Source organism: Ostrinia nubilalis, chromosome 8 (genome assembly GCF_963855985.1).
Source record: "Ostrinia nubilalis chromosome 8, ilOstNubi1.1, whole genome shotgun sequence".
In the NCBI taxonomy this organism is placed as follows: Eukaryota; Metazoa; Arthropoda; class Insecta; order Lepidoptera; family Crambidae; genus Ostrinia; species Ostrinia nubilalis.
The window spans coordinates 10,496,263-10,518,662 of NC_087095.1; the positions used below are offsets into that span (position 1 = coordinate 10,496,263).

Consider the following 22,400-nt stretch of genomic DNA (forward strand, 5'->3'; position numbering starts at 1 on the left):
TTATAATTATTTAACTCGCCTGCAATATTATTTTTCTTTTCGATAGATCATTTCCTCCATATTAAGTTATGGACGTAAATACCTTATTGGAACAAGCTAGTATGTAGAGAGAGAGATTAATAAACTTTACCTTAGGATCAAAACTGAATGCAGTCTCTGGTCTTAAAGGACAGGGCAACCCACATTTGCAGGTACCAGTTGTCTGAAGGTAGTCCCGCAACTGTGGAAGAGTACTCAACGCCGTCCCGCTTGGGCTGAAACAATACATAAAAACCCATCAGAAAACATCCAAACTATTTGTAGGTATGTTTATCATCAAAGTTACAACAAACACACTGGTTAGGTAGAGGACTGGTTCATAAATAAAGACAACAAAATCAAGCTATGTGCACTCTTAACGGGTAATTAACGCCAGCATGTTATTGAACAAGTCACAAACATGCAATATCGACTTTTAATTTATACAAACTCTAATAAGTTCAGCATATTTTATATCGACATAGCAAGGATAGTGTCGTCAAAACACTAAAACCTGTTTGTTCGCGAGATGAATGAGCGCATGTTATGAACAGATAATTTTGAATCTAGTAAATAATTGCTAGCGTTAAACACTAATAGAGTTGATGCTACTGCAAGGCAGTGATTCGTGTAAAGGACTAGGGGTGAATTAACTGAAAAGCGAATGATGCAAAAGCTCCCTAGTCAAGCGTGTGCGCCCCAGAGCACTAATCACCCGCCTAACTGAGTAACTGACTGCACCGCGGTCAATCGATATTTAATTTGTAAACCCTACCCTATTATACACGTCGTTGCATCTCAATAACGCTATTCAAAGCCAAATAGGGTAAAGTCAATACGATTAAATAGCATTCGAAAATCAACTGATTTAAAGCATAGTATGGAGGAGACTTATCAGTAAGTATTCTTTGGCTACTAACTACTACATAATTTATGAATTTGAAAACCAAGCTTAGTCGGTCGGGTGAGGATTATGACCTGCATTGGCAACAGTAGCCAGCCACTAGCCTGTCGTGAATAATTAACTTTTAAAAAAAATAAAACCGACTTCAAATGCGTGAACACAAAAAAAAACTAAAAATTAAAAATATTGCGTATAAAAAAGTTCATCCCCAATTTTCCACCCTTGGGGGTGAAATATTTTCTTCAAATTCGCATGAAACCACCCTTTTGATAATACCTATTCAACAAAAAAATAATCGTTCAAATTGATTTATAATCGGCGGAGATATTGCGTATAAAAAAGTTCATCCCCAATTTTCCACCATTGGGGGTTGTTTTTTCTATTATTAAATTTAAATGGGACCACCCTTGAGGTATTACCTATACGCCGAAAAAAGATTTGTTCAAATCGGTTCATAATTGGCGGAGTTATCGCGTAACAAACATAGAAAAAAAAAAAAAAAAAAAACATACGGGTCGAATTGAGAACCTCCTCCTTTTTTTTGAAGTCGGTTGAAAAATGCGGGCTGATGACTATGTCATTAATAAGGTAAGTTAGATGTTCAAGTGAAATTATTAGCTTAGCGTGATAGCTTCGCACGGCTCTACCTGACACACTTGGTATAGTCACTTTTAAGTGTTATGACAAACTAAATATTTTGTAAATAGCTTAATTGGTAAACGTTGACAGTGCGGCATGGACTGCTGGTAATGCTGGCATTATACACCTCGATTCGTTTTACAAACAGGCTCTTTTATAAACGCTCCACATGATAATTCACGGCGATTGTTCACGGTCTGGTACACACGGTAAAGGTAAACCGCGACCACAAAAAAGATTTTTGTTTACCCGCTTTTTATTCATGCGCGGAGTCTGCGGCTTTGGCCACTATACGGGGCGTTCGTGGTCGCGCGAGTATGCGGTGAAATTCACTTTTTTGCAATCGCATGCAGTGTTTGGGGTCCGGGAACGTGTACCTACGTAGACAGCTGCCTATAATTACTTAGCACGCAAACCCTTTCGCACCTTGCTCACGCTACTATCCCACTTACCACACATACTGAATCAACTAACTGCACCAGTTATTTATTAAAGTCAAACAGTATGAATGCGTAATGGATTTAATTACATACAGAGCTTATTAGGGGTAATAATAATTATAATCCTATTGAATAATACAAACTTTTAAAAGTCATACGTATTCACTTAGAAATTATTATAACACATTAGTTAGGTTAGGTATGTAATTAATTGACTTTATTTTATTCACATTGGTGGGCATAAAATGATACGCGACAAAAATATACCTACTTGCGGAGATAGATCATATCAAGAAAAGTAATAGAAACGAAACGAAAAACATTATCGCTGCTTTTAAATAATGGACACAATTTTTTGTGATAACTACCAACAATTTTGTTACTCGAATATGAGCCGAAAGTTGTTAATTTTACATCAGCTAAAATCCCAATTAAGCCGCAAGGACGCGAGAAACGTCGCCGGAAGGGTAGATTGGGGATGACAGGCCCTTCGTCACGTGTTTCGGCGAAACGTTGATGTATCCCGTCAACCTGTCTTACGCGGAATTATTTCAAGCATTGTCGTGAGACAATTAAAACTTATTGTTCCTGTGCCAACAACCTTTTTGTGGAACGCAGTTCTCAATCAGAAGAGAAGGAACGTAACATTCAGGCAGGAAAATATCTGCTAGCCCAATTAATTAACAATAACCTTTAATTTATTAACAATTATTAGTAATTAAGCTTCCGGGAATATCGGCATGTTCCGCCTGATATTTAGTCATAACTTCTTTAAGCATTCTTCAACAAATCATTAAGAGTTGACAAGAATATCTTAAAATATTGCACATCTAATTCGCACTGAATCAATAATTCCGCGAAAACAAACCGCACAAGATATGCCTGAGTTGTTAAGTGAACAATCTGCCTCTAATGGCCTTGACGAATATGACTAATCGACTCAGACTATTTTATCCTCGTGAACAAACAACTGTTGAGACGATACAATCGCAACTAGCACACGACGCAGTTAAATAAAAATTATCAATCCAACCTGGGTAATATTTTATCTTAATAAGGCAATTGTTTGTTGATGAAACTAGACTTTGAGCCTCTACCTACATATTCAAATAATTGCTATAATCTTTCTTTTTCTACAGCCCATATCAATAGTCGTCTATTTAAATAGACGTCATCAACTATGCTGTTTTTATCCATTTTTTACTAATAAGTAATTATCCATTTAATCTTTTGGTTATTATTGGGAAAACCTATTTTATTAAGAACACCAGCGAATACTTTAGATACTATACTATCTTCTTCCTAATAGAAACCTTGACCACAAAATTAGGTACAGTTGATATCTGGATGACTTCTTTATCGAAAGGGCACTTAAACTAACATAAACCGGATTCGAAGATGGTCAGAGAATACAAACCGCTTGGAACCTAATAATATGTACCTATAAGAAAAATTAAAGAGCTCATGTTTGACGAGTTAGTAACTGTATAGATGCAGAAAACATGACATACCAAATCCTTAACGGCGAAATAGAAGTGTCGAGTCAGCAAATCAAAGAAAAAGTACCAGTTAAGTTGTAAAATACGTAATATCCTTTAATCTGCACAACAGTAATCGTCTCTAGCGTGCAGTGATTGATCTCATTCCCTTTGTGAACGCAGGCGGCGCATCATATAATGGGTGAAATATTCTGGCGGGGAGCCAACATGTACCGCCATACAAACACAGCGACAGTTCGATTGAGAAATATGTTGCACGTAAATGCTTGCGCCTATACAAATAGTTCTTGTCTATTCACTTAAATTGTCACCGTGCAAGCATGCATTGTCATGCCTGTAGTCAAGAATAGGTGGATGTATTTTTCTCATTAATTAATGAGAAAAATACGACCCAATTGTCGATAGTTTAGTAGTTTGTACCGAAGTTATCTGATAAGAACATTGACACAAACAAAATAAGAAGCCAAGGAGACAATTTACTTGTTAGCGACTTAATGTAAGTCTAAACTACAAGGTCATAATAGTTGTTACCTGTCATCTGACAGGTTTTTAACAATTGCCTCATCTATTTTCATGTCTTTATAGGTACTTATTTATAAAAAAAAAATAAAACCGACTCCAAAAAACCTACACTAAAACGTAGAAAAATAATTACTAATTACCTACTTATTTATTAGGACGAATTATTAATATTTATGTAGGTATACCATGATTGATACTTCTGGAGTCGGTGCCAAGATTATGAAACATGTAAAGTTTGCCTGCACCGACTCCAAAAGTATCAATAATGGTATACCTACATAAATATTAATAATTCGTCCTAATAAATAAGTAGGTAATTAGTAATTATTTTTCTACGTTTTAGTGTAGGTTTTTTGGAGTCGGTTTTATTTTTTTTTATAAAATTTTACTTATTTCTTGCTTTTTAGTTAACTAATTATTACCTTGATGTTACCACTGAAGGTAGGCAGTACATTGAGACCATATTCTTAATGTATATTATAAAAAAGTTCATCCCCAATTTTCCACCCTTGGGGGTGAAATATTTTCTTCAAATTCGCATGAAACCACCCTTTTGATAATACCTATTCAACAAAAAAATAATCGTTCAAATTGGTTCATAATCGGCGGAGATATTGCGTATAAAAAAGTTCATCCCCAATTTTCTACCCTTGGGGGTTGTTTTTTTTATTATTAAATTTAAATGGGACCACCCTTGAGGTATTACCTATACGCTGAAAAAAGATTTGTTCAAATCGGTTCATAATTGGCGGAGTTATCGCGTAACAAACATAGAGAAAAAAAAAAAAAAAAAAAAAAAAAAAAAAAAAACATACGGGTCGAATTGAGAACCTCCTCCTTTTTTTGAAGTCGGTTGAAAACAAGACTGAAGGCACCTAAATTAATTATAAATTCTAAGACAATAATGGCTCTACATGCGACACAACGTTATCAATACCAGCAGGGTGAGCGTCAGCAATCCGATAACCAGTTGAGTCACGGAAGGGTTTCCCTGCATGAGTCACGGCTTACTAACTTGGCTAGTGCAGCCCTTTTTCTGGGGCGATGTAGGGAACGCCGAGCGTGGCTAGTCGCAATTTAATAGTCCCCTTTAACATAATAATAATCTACTCAGTTAAGTTTAATTAGTAGCTTACTAGCTTGCGTTGGCATTTCTTGTGAATGACATTTTACACATGCATGACCACGACCTATTATTATAATTATTGATTTTTCTTATCTCCGTTTTTCTATTTTTAAGTGACAAGATGTGAAATATATTCTTTGATCGATGAAATTGAATAATGCGAATTGTCATTATAGAACAGGGGTGTCCAAACTAGATGGGACCCAGGGCCAATAAATATTGGTGGGCCGCAAAATATTTATAAAAATAAAATACTGGTAATAATAATATCATTATTTATTATTTATCTTTTACAATTCTGTCAATATCAACCTCAATATTAGTAGTAGCTAGGCGCAGTGCATGTTTAAGTGAAGTATCTGTCAATGAAGATTTCCATTTTTTTCCCGAAATTCGTCAGTTTCGGGAAACGTTCAGCGAGGAGCTTAAAAAAATCAAGTCCTGTTCCAGTTCTGCCCCTGTAAAAGGGGTCTAATTGCAGATCACACAGTTCCAGTTGTTAACCAATCTTCACACTCTCAACTGCGATCGTTAATGGATGAGTGAAGAGTGCTGTATCACTCTCAATTTTTTTTAAATCTGCAAAACGCCGTTCAAATTCGACGATTATTTCGTCCATGTGATCCAAAAAAGATTCTACGGGCCGCAATAATCCGAGCCGCAATAACAGGGCGCACGCGGCCCGCCGCGGGCCATGGTTTGGACAGCCCTGTTAAAATAGAACATCGAAAACTAGAATCATTGGCCGATTAACCACATCTCCTTTTTTCCGAATAATTTTACAGTTTTCATTTGATAATCTTTATTTTATAAGGCGGTTTCCATTGGTCAACTTTCAGTACCTACACAGCTGCTGGAAGTCCGATGTCTCCGGGTATATTGGAGCGATATTCTCGACTATTGATTTATATGATGTATCTAATGCCAGCAAACTTGGAGCTTTTGTCAAAGACGCACCTGATAGAATAGTTAAATAACGCTTACAGCTTGAGAAGACGCGATCTTCTCTCAAGAATACAATATCCATCGACAATAGATTGGCCACAATTCACTTATACGTTAGTAAGCAACAATCTACATTTTGATGCAAAATCGCATACACTTACATGATGCCACAGTTTAGCTTGATGTGCCGTGTGCCTACTTTAGTTTTCCATCTTTTTGAGAATTCAGTCTAATTTTTAATAGAATGCCTAAGTATAGCATGAACATTTTTTATTTTTATGTAGTACTTTACAATGTATAATATTTGGATCTCATTTTCAACCTTTACTTTGTGTAAAAATAACAAATGAACCTATTTAAGTGTTTCCCTTTTTCGAAAACATAATATTTGTTTAACGTTGACAGCTCACGTCACAACATAATTGAACCTACATTGAACCCTTTGTATAAATAAATAATGAACTTTACTTTGACTACGAGGTAACAGTGAAAACGAAAATATAATTGATGGTTATTTCACCTGGTAATTACTTTAACCGACAAGTTTAACGTGCAAAATGTGTGTGACTCGTTTTATTGCCAGTTTCTTTCTTCTACCTGATTATACAGTGTGAGTCACGTTAAAGTGTACATATGGAAATAGATGAAACTAGACCATTTTTTATCGACAAAAAAGAGGTCAAAATTTTTTTGAGATTTTTTTTTAATTTTTTGTAGATTTTTTTTCTTCCAATTACTTATTGTAAAGAAAACGTAATAACTTTAAAACTAAGCGGTATATCCTGATAAAATAAAAGCAGTAATAATGCTAAATAACAGGCGATACTAAAAAAATACATAAAATACACAAAAACTGCCAACAAATAATAAAAAATGATACTTTTTGAAAAAAATCTGCTTTTAAATTCGTGTTTTTTTGGTTATTTGACAAATTTCTCCAAAAAATGCCCCTATAATAGGTGGTTTTTATTACTTTGTATTATTCTCTATCGTATTATCTTTGTAAAACCAAAAATTGCATGTCTCTATCCCTATCACAACATTTGCTATGATCGTTTGAACAAAGGCCTGCCACAACATTATTCTCCGCTACAGGTAGAGACAATTTTAATTTTAACTAAAATGCTTATTTTACTTCAAAATCTTTTGTTTTTATTTGAAATCTAACTTATCTTTATCAAAATTACAAATCTGGAGCCATTTTCAGTTTCGTTGTTAACGAAGCGTTGAATGGCGCGCCCGGAAAGGCTTATTTCAAACGATCATTGCAAACGTTGTGATAGGGATACAGACATGCGATTGTTGGTTTTACAAAGGTAATACGATAGAGAATAATACAAAGTAATAAAAACCACCGGTTATAGGGGCATTTTTTGGAGAAATTTATCAAATAACCAAAAAAAACACGAATTTAAAAGCAAATTTTTTTCAAAAAGTATCATTTTTTATTATTTGTTGGCATTTTTTGTGTATTTTATGTATTTTTATAGTATCGCCTGTTATTTAGCATTATTACTGTTTTTATTTTATCAGGATATACCTCTTAGTTTAAAAGTTATTAGGTTTTCTTTACAATAAGTAATTGGAAGAAAAAAAAAATCTGTAAAAAATTTAAAAAAAAACGCAAAAATTTTTTGACCTCTTTTTTGTCGATAAAAATAGGTCTAGTTTCATTTATTTTCATATGTACACTTTAACGTGACTCACACTGTATTATGTCATCAGAGGTGCTTGCTTTTTGAAAAAATATCTTGTACATTGTATATACTTATTTTGTTATCATTTTTACTGCAAAAGTTCAGACATCCCGAATTTATGTATTATAGTAATCTACAAAATATTTAATATCATTAATTATTACTAAAGATATTATGAATGGTTAATTTACTGTCTAGTATTTTTGATTCCTATTAGCTTTATGAGTGAAAGTTAATGATGTACAAGTGATCGTTGTGTGCGTGCATTGCACTGCACGCACCATTAATGGTTTAGACTTGCCATGACAAATAATATTACTTTCGATACAACTTTAAACAATATTTCGAAAATTGTGCGATCGATTAGATTGTCGCTGTTTAAACTAACAATTGCATTAATTCACGTATACTTTCCATGAAACATGATGGCTAGATGTTTAAGACAAACAGATCAGATGATAAATGAATTTTCAATTGTCGTCTAAAGATAGCCCAACCTTCAGTTTGAGACATGACTTCTTCGGACCCTATTAAACCTCTTTTTGATTCAGTTTAGTTGGCATGCAAGCCCAGTGAAAGAAGACCCCTTTTTATACCGGAGGCGCTTACCTCTATCGATGCGTCGGTTAAACGCCCGAGCTACAAATTGAGCTTTTATTTATTCATGTGAGGGGAACGAGGTTGATATGGGTCGGGGTCGCTCGATAAAGGACACTCTTAGCTCGGCGGCCGTCAAAGGTTTCCGAATGAATACGACTCATTTTTTAATGTATCCTATCACCAGATGTTTAGAGAGTGGATTTTATCTATGCAAACACGACGAAGCACAATGGCGCTCTTTGTTGATTTGCTACAATTTGTTTGATTTTGTTTTTATTATTTAGCTAATAATATTTTGCCATGTCTAGTGACTTCGAATAAAATAATGCTTAAGCAGGTTATTATAATATAAAATATATTTTATTACATTACTAACAAGAGTAACAAGCGCCGTCACTTGTTTTGTTAACTTCTATCAACTGTTAAATAAAGGCAGAAAAATAGAAAACAGCGTTCTATTATTAGTCTACTCTTTCTATTTATTACATAAATACAATTCATTGACAAAATAAAGGTACATTTGGTGTACACATGTACCTCACATGTGCCATTCTAAATATTTTTTTTAGTAAGAACGATTTATTGTGTGATATTAATATAATTTTAGAAAAAGGCCTTGAGCGCGAGCTATTTGATATTATATTTACGTTACGAAAAAAGGAGATAATCTACCAAACATGGATGACACACCGAAAGTGTGCCGAAAGTCACTGTAAAAATAAGCAATTCAATCTCAATCTCGTTCTAAGACCTATGCGGACATTCCGCAGACCGCACGAACCAGGGCACTTAGCAGCATTGTTAATTTTTTTTTATTTTATTTTATTGTTAGGAAAACAAAGAGCATTCTATAACACATACAGAGTTACCAATTAAACTTCACATTTGCCAAAATAGTTTTCACAAATAGTTTATACATAGGTATCGTTTTTAAAAATTGAGTAAACAGAAACAGAAAAAGAAAACAAATTTTTTAGATTCTATGTTAAATATACTATGACTTGGCAATTAATTAATTTAAACTCGAAATATCGCATCGTTGTTAAAACAATAAATAGTTAGGTAATTACTGTTTTAACAACGACCTAAATTTGTTTGGTTTTAGGCTGAAAATATCCAAGTGACAGTATTTGGAGTTATACAATTTCATTGATCTTAGAATAAATCGGTTCATCGCATAATTAGTACGGCAAGAAGAAATGGCAAATGTATCGCATGACCTCATGTTCGCTCTCGGACATCGCAACAAAACCTTACTCAAAAGGTATTAATGATTATGAAGAGATCTCTCTCGAAAACTTTCAAAAATACTCTTATGATAGGTGATTAGGTACGTTCTTTTTTCGGAGTAGAGATAAGTAATTTATTTCGTTTGGAAACATTTTCGAAAGCAAAATTTTTTTTTTTTAGAGGACTGGTCTATATGAAAACAGAAACCTACTTTATCTTTTATCATCATTATTTCCTGTTTAAGGTACGAGAAGTTCGTAATATTTTAAGGATATTACCATATTTAGGCACCCTAGTTGCTTATTGGCTTCGCTAAAATCAGGGGCAGGTGAATGGCCGCCACGGTGCGGCACGCGATCAGAGCGTTACCTTCACCGATTTGCGAACATTCTATAGGTTTTGAGCTGCAGCATGGTATTATTAATTTATTTATTAGAACGTTACATCAATTAACACTGACTTCAGTTTAATATAATAATATTGTAACACCAATCAGGTGTGTAGGCAATTAAGGTTTTTTTCAGCTTGCTTAGTTGTTTTCAGTTGATGAGTTTATTTTTACGCCAATATCCATTTTAGAATTTTAGTATCTGTGTAACCGAATATTCTTTGAAAACTTGATCACCTTACTGTATCTTACGATAAGAAAGGACGAAGGTACATTAAAATATGTTTGTACCTACTTACAACATACATACAGAGAGCACGATACATTTCATTAGCTTATCTCTGCAGCTCTGTGCAGTTAAGCAACTTGCTTAGTATGCTAAGCGCATGCTTTCTTATCGTTTACATTATTCTGTAAGTATGCTACGGTAGATAGAAACGCGGTGTTTAAACAACTTGTCGTTTACAATGACGTTAACAATTAATTCAGATTGAAATCTATCGTTTCTATCATCAGAAAGTTAGTGGACAAATGGTTAGTTTACGAAACGAAAAGTCACTTCACGACTTACACAGAGTTGTCTCGAGTCATTAAGCGAGTCCCGATCAACAAAACGACTTGACAGTAAGTATCGGTTGAAAGGCGCATAAAATGTTGTCTAGTCAAGTTCAGGTCCGCGGCAACACCTGCCACATGCCAAGCGCTACATCGCAAAGCAAATAAATTCCCTTGAATACTGCAGAACGTGTAACAACGCCTAGTTTTTGTAAAGCATAATTCAAAGTGTTTTTGTTAGATTCGCATGGTAACCTTGACTCGATCCCCTTGGTTAAGTTTTCTGTGGGAACGATTGAGAGCACACGTTTCGTTTTGCTTCGGCCGTCTGGAGCCCATATGAGCAAGCGCATCCGGTAAACTCTACCAGGCTTTTACCAGACTTAAAAACTGGCAATTTACAAACTTTCAAGAGTAAAAATTATTTAAATCAATATAAATAAATTCTATGGGAGTAATTTGTTTTCAATTATTTATCTAAACTACACTAAAAGCACTGCTTTACTGTAATTACAAATACGTGATGGCACCTTGACCAATTACTTTACATCGACGATAGGCTACGTTCAAACGTTCCGGAATGAACATTCGCAATTAACAGTAGTTCTAATGGTCGTATCATGGATATTAAATTTGTTTGTTGTTGAGACGCTCTCCACCCGACGGTGTGCCTCATTTAATAGAGCAATAAAAAATGTTCGACACGACTTACGTAATCCGTATTATTTCCGCATCGGAGCTCTACAGAGGTCAACGCGTGTTCGAAGTAACCTACCTAAATGAACTAAATGGCATATTGACTGAAGTTAAATCCTTAATTTTACGTTTTCCTGAAAGTGACTTACCAGATTATAGTCAAGAGATTAGACTAATAGTGCGAGGTTCTTAGGTATTAAAGGATTATCCTAGGATAATCCTTTAAATCCGTAAATCAACTAAAACATCTAGATGTTTTAGTTGATTTACGGAACCGAAGATTGGACTTCATTTCTCAATTTTTTCAGTAATATTAGGTTTTTTAAATAATTACTGATATTAGCTAATATGATTGTCAATTATTTTCTGCTTAGGTTCTTCTTAAGATATTCGTTGTAATGCTCTACAATTCTACATCATTACATGCTATCTTAAATCTCATTGAAATAACGATGCGATCGTATTGAACAACAAAACAGCAACAGGACACAACAGTATCCCACTTACTTTAATTTAATTTATTTAATGACATTTTTTCTATTGCTTTCCGATTGATTTATCTACCAAATCGCCTTCTTGGCTGATTGTTGTCTTTCTGATACACCACACCACTGTTTGATTTGTTTAATGAAAAGTGAGAAAGCCAGTCTGGTGATAATATGTTATTATTTCGTAGAAAGAATTTCTAAAGAAATTATGATTAATTACAATCAAGATAAGATTCAAAGTCAGTAAAATAAAATTACGTAAAAACTCGCAAGTCAGCTTTGTTTCTTGTGGCTTTTTATGTTACTTGTCTAAATATTTAATACATTCATGCTCCACGACAAAAATATATCATAATCTTAAAACATATTGTGTTAATATTATATTTTCCAACTTTGTTTTATAGCGGGCTCCATATTACATTTCACAATAGCCATTCATCATTGAATGGGACTGTAAATCTCAAATTAGGGACATTGTAAAGTTTTACTGACTGCCATCGACCTAAGTAAAGTCCATAAATTTCGCTTTGGAATACAATGCCGGCACCCGCACAAAACCATAAAATTCTGGATATTCTTAGGTAGAAAGGGGTCGTGTGAAAATCGTAGTTTTTGACGGTACCAGGTTCGTCTCAGTTTTATGAACAAATCTAGTTTAGTTATACTCTTACGCAGCACTTCCGTGATTTCTTCAGCGGCGGCGTTGGCAGATGGGGATGTCGACATCCATAAAAAAGCACATAAATAAGATGTAGTGTAGGTAAGTTACGTCACTGTATAGATGTCACCGAGGTTAAAATTTATGACGGACCCTAAAGCTAAATAAAGAATTTTACACCACGGGTGGCTACTTAGGGCATTGAAAACTATGGTTGAAAGCCATTGTCTGCCTTGTAAAGAAAGTCGGAACGAATTGTAAATCGGATCAGAGCGTATGGGTGACGCCCATCGAATCTGTCGAAACAATTGAGACGGCCCGTACGCTTTTAAAGACGGACGATCCCAACATTGTGCAACTCATCACAAAGGAGGCCAGAGAAATCCAAGTGTTTATGAGACTTTCGAAAGAAAACAAGCTTACTTTGTTCACTGTATCATCTGCATTTGTACAAGGCTGAGCCATAAATCAGTACAGCAGCTTTTAGTTAGCGCAATGACATGAGCAGGTGACAGGGTGACATTCAACTGGTTTCAATTGTTAGATCAGCTGCTGAGCTTAAAACCCTCAAACTTTATCAACCCGGTATTGCAAGTATGCTATGCATCCTAACACCAGATTCAACAGATTGGTAAGACTGTCTTACGTAAATTCATATTAAATAAGCAAATAATAAAAATCAGGATGATTTTATTTAACCCTTTATGGGGTTTCTTTCACCCAATCAATCGTGTCGAAAAAATCTAGAGCTTGATGAGTAATCTCGTTTCATTGTATTTGACTGTTTAGTCACCTGTAAAAGGGAAACAGTAAATAAGATTGTTGAGTATCATAATTATAATAACGAAGTCTGGCTCGGCCGCCCAAGGTGCGTGAGCTGCAATATAGTACGGCTTCGGCATTGTACTGCCAATGACAGATAAGAAGGAACCGCGTAATGAGTACAAGCGACCCACAACAATGGAATCGCTTCGCCTCGCCCTACACCGCTAGGGTTATTTAAATGACGCGATAAAACGTAAAACATTCTAACGAGATTAAAACAAACTGCAAGACTTAAAAGTTCAATGTAAAAATTCACATTTTGCAACATTGCATCAATTGAAACTGCGCTAATACATTGATAGTCCAGTCAATGAATGCTTTAACGACGGTGTAGAGAGAAATCCGTGGAACACAATTTCTGACCTCGGGACTTTAAGACTAGTTAGGAGGTGAACATAGCAAAAGTCCCCGCCCTTAGCCCTTGAGCCGCCGGGGAGAGGGGGGTTTAAAGGTACTACTTTTCGGTTTTTCGCTTAATCCTCGGAAACTATGCGTCCTAGTGACATGACTACTATGAACCAAAAAAAGCTTATTCAATTTGCTACAGGTGAGACAGTCAAGTTTTTCTGTATCTTTTATAGTTTTCACGGCATCTGCTCTAGAAGGTCTGTAATGTTGGAAATTTTATTTTTGTCTTACATGTTCCCATCAGGAGAAAATCGACTAAATCAACATTAAGCAAACATTTTAGACATGCGGGAGCACGTTAAGCCTAGTTCCAGGGAGGGGACTGCACCGTGCGTATATTTAGACGACCCAATTGGAGCCACTTTTGACTCCTCATCACTCAAAAACTACTGTGCATTAACACTTCAAATTTGGCTCATGTGTTGAGACTTGCAAAATAAACATCAGCTTCAAATTTCATAAATATACCTCAAACGGTTATTTAGGTATTGACGTTCAAAAATCGACATTTAGAACACTAAAATCTATCTATCACATGTGAAATGTTAAAATTTACTGGTTTTTTATTTGTTCCTTTGTATTTACACATCTATCTATCTGGATGCCAAATTTGAACCTTCAAGGTCATCTGGAAGTGGTTAGAATTAGGTCTATAGGTCAGATATGTAGATTTTTGGACGTCAATACCTAAAGAACCGTTTGAGGTATATTTATGAAATTTGAAGCTGATGTTTATCTTGCAAGTCTCAACACATGAGCCAAATTTGAAGTGTTAATGCACAGTAGTTTTTGAGTGATGAGGAGTCAAAAGTGGCTCCAATTGATTCGTCTAAATATACGCACAGTGCAGTCCTCTCCCTGGAACTAGGCTTAACGTGCTTCCGCATGTCTAAAATATTTGCTCAATATTGATTTAGTCGATTTTCTCTTGATGGGAACATGTAAGTCAAAAATAAAATTTCCAATATTACAGACCTTCTAGAACAGATTCCGCAAAAACCATACAAGATATAGAAAAACTTGACTATCTCACCTGTAGCAAATTGAATAAGCTTTTTTTGGTTCATAGTAGTCATGTCACTAGGACGCATAGTTTCCGAGAGTTAAGCGAAAAACCGAAAAGTGGTACCTTTAAACCCCCCTCACCCCGCTGGCTCAAGGGCTAAGGGCGGGGACTTTTGCTATGTTCACCTCCTAACTAGTCTAAATAAAGTCCCGAGGTCAGAAATTGTGTTCCACGGATTTCCATCTATAATGCTTTATTGACTGGACTATGAATAGAGCCAGTTTTAAATAAATCCTTTTTTTAGAAATATGTATTTGGTTCGTCTTGGTTAAAATGTGCCCAAATGAATTGGTATGTTTCGTTATCAAATTTTTAGTTTTTATTTTAAAAGAATAATAATAATAAATTTTTAAAAATCGCCGTAAAATGAGTTTATGCAAGTAATCGTTATTTACAATAATATTTCAAAATGTAAAAGTAGTAAGCAAGTGTGTTTGGTAGGTATCGCGTAGTTTTTGTCTTTCGTCACTTGCATCGGGCTGCGTCTGCACAGCTGCCCGACTGGTTTGTCCACTTGCGCCGGATTGATTTAACGTTAACGCACGATCTGCGCACTCGTTCACCGCCGTGTTCCTCCGGGTACTTCATTACTGCTTAACTATCTGAGCATTGATTGTTAAGACATAAAATATATACTTTTTATAACCGCTTTTATCAAGTCTTAACTTTTAATTGGATTCCAAATAGAATTTAAAACTTTGATGGTCACAATTTTAATCGGGAATTGCGTGAATATTGTCGTATTGCGTACGCATCATGATTTTTTAAAGAGTAACGGTACAGTGTATCACTTTGCATTAAAGTTTGGCAGGCCTATTTAGTTATGACGCGTGGGGAAAACGGTTTTCAGTGACTATAAGAGAGAATAATTATTGTAGTACCTATATTATATCGCATGCCGGTTTCGTGACCTAGGGTAATCTATACCCCTTGCCTAGGGGTAAACTTTTAGCGACGTATGATGATGATTCTTAAATTAACCCAGTAAAAATGTTAATACGATAATTACAGGGCCTCCAAGTTATTGTTAGTATTTGTATGCTACAAATTACAATGGTAGGTATGTTTAACGATGCGATATTGCTCCAAAAAAGCCAGCAATTTAAGAAATACTAGCACTCATTATTTCAATTATAATTTACAATTTTTCTTTCAAAAGAGATTTAGCTAGGATCACATTTAATGGACATACTGTATAAAAAAAAACATAGTATTCGGCCTATTCTAACAATAATTGGATGAAAAACATAGTATCCTGTGTGTAATTTGATGATAATGCAATAATGAAAACTGTTTGTGGTTTAGGTATCCTGTGTTAAAAGAACAATATGTTTCTATGTATTATTTCTGCAGTTTGTAGAAAAATTAGTCTGCATATTAATTTTCCATACTAAACATCAGGAAATATACATGATTGAATTTGAAGATAATAAAAATTTAATTAAAATAAATAAGAAAAAATCAAAAAAGATAAATTTTAATTACCTGATGTAGAGTACTGATGTTCCATTTATGATTCTCCTCCAACCCAAAGGCACAATAATAGTCTGTGGAGAATCAGAGGGCACAGTCCTGGTGTTGAGATCAGTGCTGTCGACAGCTTGAGGTAGGACAGACGATGGTAATACTGCCAACACTACTCCGTCTGCAGTCCGAACCAGCTGAGGAGTGGGCCCACTGTCACCTTCACTAGCAATTCCTCTACTCACTCCCACTTGCTGATTCAATATACTTATACTTTGATTCACTATTGACTGGTGAGATACACTTTGTTCTAAAACTTGATAGTTCACATAACTTCTCGACAACTCTCGGTCACCAGAGTTTGAACCGTCACCACTGGCCTGCACCGTGACACTTTCACTGAACTGGTTGTGGCCGTGCTGCAGCGCCACTTGATGCATAGAGGGCATAGCACTATCGGGACCTAACTGGCCAGCACATCTTTGATATGTAGCCAAATCACCTCCTTCCAAAGTCACCCTAGATTGAAACGATTCAACCGCACTCACTGAATTTACACAGTCAGTTTTAATGTTTAGATTTCCCGTGTGTTCATTCACTTTAACATCGTCAACTTTTAAATTTTGGTCTTTTAGAAATTGCGGTATCTGCAAGAAGTCAGGACGATGGGGAACGTTGTCAGGGGAACCGAACACACCGAGTTTCCCATCGACATCATTGGCAGATTTGTAGAAGACAGCGTTGGATCGGTTCCTCTGCTCACTGCAGTCGACCTGGGTCCTGTAGAGGGCGTTCCGAGGCACGGCGAGCTGGTGCGGGTCGGGCAGGTAGAGCGCGTCGAGGGGCGAGGGCGGCGGCGCGGCGGGCGGCTCAGACGCCGCGGCGCCGGGCTCTAGCTGGCGCGGGTCCGCCACGTACACCAGCACGCGCGCCGGGGCGCCGGGCACGCCTGCTCGCGACGCGCCCACACTGGCGGGCTTGCCTGACATCGCGCAGACACATCACACGCCGAGTAAGCCGGCTGCTCACTAGCTGAACGCACCGAGACGCGATCCTGTGCCGGACCGTACGGGACTACACCTGGCATCGCTTTCGACCCTCCGATCATCGCTTGTCGTCCACCCGGCGCTCCGGGGCCGTTGCGACATTCTCTGCTGAGTTTTTAGGAATCGAAGTCATCAACTGTCTATTAGTTTTACGATGACCCTCGAAGCCTGACAGTGATAATTTTATGGCGGAGCCCTTTTCGGACCCATTGTAAAGCTTTAGTACCTGGCAATAAAACTGGTAGCGCACGATTTGTTTCTTACTATTGGAATTTAATTATTCTTATAGGGCCCATCATGATATAAAATGCTCCTGACGGTGTGAAAAGGTCACAGTATGAATAATGTTCGCTTCATCTTTCTTCACTTGCTTATTTCACACAAAAACATTGTTTTGATTCAATCACTGATTACCGAAGTTCATTAAAAATATAAATCCCACTTTTACTTATAAAATGTTTTGCACAATTCCGAAGATGATGCTTACAATGTGAAACACTGCGATTATCAAATGAAAGAAGAAATTGAGGCTTATTACACGACGAGAAGTAGATTGAATTCTTCAAAAACCTACACACCGTATCGAAAAGAGTGACAGAGATGCACTATCGATACTAGCGCTATCTAGTTTACATTGGTGTAAATGTTTGACACGAACTGTTTTACCGACTTTTTTGTTGCCATTTATAAAAATAGAGAGTAAATAATTATCTATGGTTGGACTCGGAGTTGGAAAATCTTTTTGGAAGAACCTTTTCCGAACTCTCCTTCCTTTGGCCAGATGTCCAGTGACAATGGTGTCCTTAAGGATGTTACAAAACATCGATAAGTATATTCTTGTTTGATTACAATATTACATACCTACATATTATACAAGTGTTAATAAGGGTAAGAAGCCAAATATTAAGTAACACTATTAACCTTTTTCATTTTGTATAAATCACATGTTTTATAACTTCAGTTATATCATTTGCTTATAAATTAACACAACTTTTTACAATTTACTTTCAAATATTTCTATTTTAAAAGTATACTTATACTTAAAAAATAATTAATTCAAATTTCAAATTCAAATTCTTTATTGCTCCAATGTTGGTATAAAAAAGTTCTTAATTAAAGTAATTATAACTAATTTCCAAAAAAATCGTATTTATTTATATATTAAAATAAACATCAAGATACGTATAACATATAATTCTAACTTTGGCTAAATTTTAAACCTTGGATAAAGTTAAAAAAATTATTGGTCAGTGTCAATAGCAGCATTTACATTGATTAATGAGGTTGATGCTGAGATGCTATTTTATAATGAGGGTTTTCGCGATTGAAAAATCCGCCAGATGGCAATACGTAGACGCGAGGTCCAAATGCTGCATGATTGGTTATTTTTGACATGACATTGACAGATATTATTATGTCAAAATCTAAGAATTAATGAGAACACTTTCTCACTCTTATAAAGGTTCAGCCAAACCAACGCGATCAGCCAGCGTGCAGCGATGGCGATCAGACATGGATCAGACTTAAATTCATTGGTCGCCATCGCTGTACGCCGGCTGATCGCGTGTGATCGCGTTGGTTTGACCGAACCTTTAAATTAAAGTAACCACTAATATCATGTTCTCAGTTTCAAATGTTTTAATACTTGAACCAGGCCTGTTCATCTCCGCGAGTTTACATCGAAAACAAAACACGCACGATGGCCCACCTACAGGATACTATTCGACAAGGCCTCACATACGAGCGAACATTGACTCACGCACGCGTATTCTTGTGTATGATGGAAGAAAATAAAGAAAATGGTGTACTAAAAAATACTGTGCAGTATTTAACTGCCTAAATAATAATAACAACACAGAATGTACTTTTTTAAGTTGCCTCAAGACACTGAGAGGTAAATAAGTAGTTAATACCTCCAAATTTACATTTAAAAAGGCTCTGCGCAATTATTTTAAAGACTAAAACTTTTTTTTATTATCTCTGACATGTGTTTTGTGTACGCCAATATTATTATTATGTTTATGTATTTAGATGTATGTCTATTATATTAATATGTATTCTTATGTTATTTATTTTATCTAATGCTATGTAAGTATATTAATTAAACGTCATATTTATTGCACCGCCTTAGTCTCTCTACTCGACCTGTGGTTGACTGGCAGATAATGCCACCTGGCATTAAGTCCGCCACTGTACAATTGTATGTGCAAAAGTGTAAATAAATAAATAAATAAATTAATATTATTTATTCATGATAATTCATGCTAAATCATGTATTTCCTCCGCCATTTTCCGCAGTTTGGCACCTCACGTCACATCATTTTACCGAAGTCAGCCCTATAGCCTCGGCGCAGTGCCGATCACTGACGTTTGTCAACAAAATGGTGCTTGATTCTTGAGACAGGCTAAATTACACCATAATAATATTGTTAATGACATTGAGCATACATTTTTTTAAATACCTTCGCGAAGTAAAACTTCTGTACGTAGTACTTATTATTATTCTGTGCTTGAACGTTGAATATCTTAGAATCTAAAATAAAATTCAACATTCACTTTTAAAAATCTAAGACTCAGATAACTCAGAATCTTTACCGGCACTTATGTAGACATTATTCTAAAAACATCGAACATATTCAACACCGACGGATTAGCAAGCTGAAGTGGTAAATCGGCAGGGCACATAGTACGCAGTACTGACGGCCGATGGGGCAGCAAGGTTCTGGAGTGGCGGCGGCCTCGTACTGGAAAATGCAGCGTGAGACGTCCACCCACAAGGTGGACCGACGACATCATAAAGGTAGCAGGAAGGCGTTAGACCCAACCCAGGCCGCTATCAATCGACCAATATGGAAATCATTGGGGGAGGCCTAATGTTCAGCAGTAGACGTCCTATGGCTGAAATACTGGGACTACGAGTGTCTATGGGCGACGGTAATCACTTACTATCACAGGTGATCCGTCTGATCGATGGCCTCCTGTCAAATAAAAAACAAGATAATGATGATGATCGAACACTAGCCCCTAATAGCAGTAGCAAAACAACAGTTGGCAAGCTCTTCTCTCCGTGAAGGGATTCGATTTTTGGAGCGACCAAAAAGTGCAATTTGTCTAGGGGATGCATGGAGCATGCTGGGGGTATGTGAATAAAGATTTAATTATTTTTTTTAAAGATTATATCGATTATAACATAAAGAAAAAATTATTCCTATCGAAACTTTTCAGTAATTCACATCCCTAGAGGCACTATCTGTCAATGATTGACACTTTTTTGACAGTTTCGAGAAAAAAAAGTTGTTGTTGTTGTGGCTTGTGGGCAAGAAATACGCATGGTGGTGTGGTGATTTCAAGATTGGAAATTAAAGTTGGCTTTATCTATTATCGAAGCCATATTCGTCTAGATAAAATGAAAAGAAAATTATCCAGCATCAACGATGAAGAATCAAGGTACATTAATGTTTTAGATGACATACTTTTAGGTTATTTTATGACTATCCAAAATTCTTACCGATTATTACTTTCTGGAGCTTATTCAAAAAGATACATAATTGTCCAATTTCATCATAAAATAACAATTCACTACAACTGCCATAATTATTCTGTTATTTTTTTAGGTTATCAAAGCTGTTGTTCAACAAGTCAAAAGATTTGGTGGATAAGTTGAAAACTACACCATCCGATGAACGAAAACCTGATGTGGACCGGAAACCTGTGTGGATAGATGAGGATGACCATCAATTCAGCGCTAAAACCGCTAAAACAAAGACTGAAAATCTCAAGCAAAAATACGAAAGTTTAATGGGAACACCAAATTGGGCAAAGCTAACAGAACCGAAATTAGAAGAAGGTAATGATGATGATGATGGAATTCTGAGAACTGTTGGTCACATGAGAAAAAGTAAAACATTTAATCTCCCAAATAAAATGTTAGATATGAAATTATTCCCTAAAATTAATTCAGAAACCAGGAATGAGGGAAGAATTATATCTTGTATTGATTTCCACCCCAAACTAAGTGTTGCACTTGTATCAGGAAATGCTGGTATAGTGTCTCTGTTATCAGTTGGTGGAGATGTCAATGAGAAATTGCATAGTTTTCAACTCAAAAACTGGAAAACAATGTCAGCGCAATTTAATCCCAGTGGGTCAGAAGCATTCTTGGCTACAGAACTTAACCATAGTTACTGTGTTTATGACCTTGTGAAAGCTGAGCCCAAATTGGTACAACTTCCCCGTATTGTTAAGCGGCCAAAATTGTTCAAGCTATCACCTGATGGAAAGTACATTGCAACTTCTACTGGATTTGACGAAATATACTTGATTAGTACATCATCAAAAGAACTTTTAAGAACTCTGAAGCATAACTCCAATGTTGAATCTTTAACTTTCAGTCATGACAGTGAACAGCTGTATTGTTACTGCAAACAAGGCGAAATCACTATCTGGGATTTGTCTACATTCAGAGCTTTGAAAAAATTCTATGACAATGGGTGTGTAAATGCTTCTTGTCTAGCTGTCAGTCCTTGTGGAAAGTTGTTGGCAACGGGCAGTCAAGAAGGGATTGTTAACATTTATGACACAACAAAACTGGAAACCTATGAACCATTGCCTTTAAAAACAATTAGCAACTTGACAACCAAGATATCTTGTCTTAAATTTAATGCAACAACAGAAATTCTTTCTGCATCTTCAAATGTAATTCCAGATGCTGTAAAATTGATCCATATTCCTTCTTACCATGTGTTTGTCAACTTTCCTCCACATACAAAAGTCTTATCCAAAGTACAAACTATAAACTTCTCTCCTAATAGTGGTTATATGGCTCTAGGAAATAACAAGGGCTATGCCAATCTGTATAGATTGAAATATTACAAAAACTATTAAAATATTGTATTAACTCCTGTCTTTTAATTTAATGTACCTAACCTGACACCAATATGGTCCTCATTTAACCTAATAATGTAGGTAATACCCACTGCAAATCTGTTTTGTTAAGTAAATCTAGAAAAGACCCACAATAGAGGATGTTCTAAAATTGGCTATACACCTGTCCCTTTATTGCCCGTGTTACTACCATTCTTACTACCAGTAGTAATACCGGTAAAGTGATTACCCGTCTTACTACTGTAGTTGAAAGTTGTTAGAACAGCAATAAAATATTGCTCGTGTTACTACCGTTTAATTTT

The 22,400-nt window shown here is 35.9% G+C and overlaps 2 protein-coding genes across 4 annotated transcripts in view; one reads left to right on the plus strand and one right to left on the minus strand.

Moving 5' to 3' along the window:
* The window catches only part of LOC135073938 (nuclear receptor coactivator 6-like), a 65,837-nt gene extending 48,039 nt beyond the window's left edge, over positions 1-17,798 (minus strand). For all 3 annotated transcript variants that reach the window (XR_010257730.1, XM_063968196.1, XM_063968197.1), the window contains exons 1-2: positions 16,190-17,798; positions 131-254 (exon numbers count right to left, since the gene is read on the minus strand). Coding sequence is in view for 2 of the 3 variants with exons in the window: in XM_063968196.1 (XP_063824266.1) it covers positions 131-254; positions 16,190-17,157 (1,092 nt within the window). In the remaining variant the exon portion in view is untranslated. The remainder of the gene's footprint in view (positions 1-130; positions 255-16,189) is intronic.
* A 2,694-nt stretch (positions 17,799-20,492) lies between these two features.
* Positions 20,493-22,111, plus strand: LOC135074200 (U3 small nucleolar RNA-associated protein 18 homolog). Its single transcript, XM_063968500.1, has 2 exons — positions 20,493-20,661; positions 20,829-22,111. The coding sequence occupies exons 1-2, from the start codon at positions 20,621-20,623 to the stop codon at positions 22,096-22,098; spliced, it is 1,311 nt and encodes a 436-aa protein (XP_063824570.1). The 5' UTR covers positions 20,493-20,620; the 3' UTR covers positions 22,099-22,111.
* The last annotated feature ends 289 nt before the right edge of the window (positions 22,112-22,400 follow it).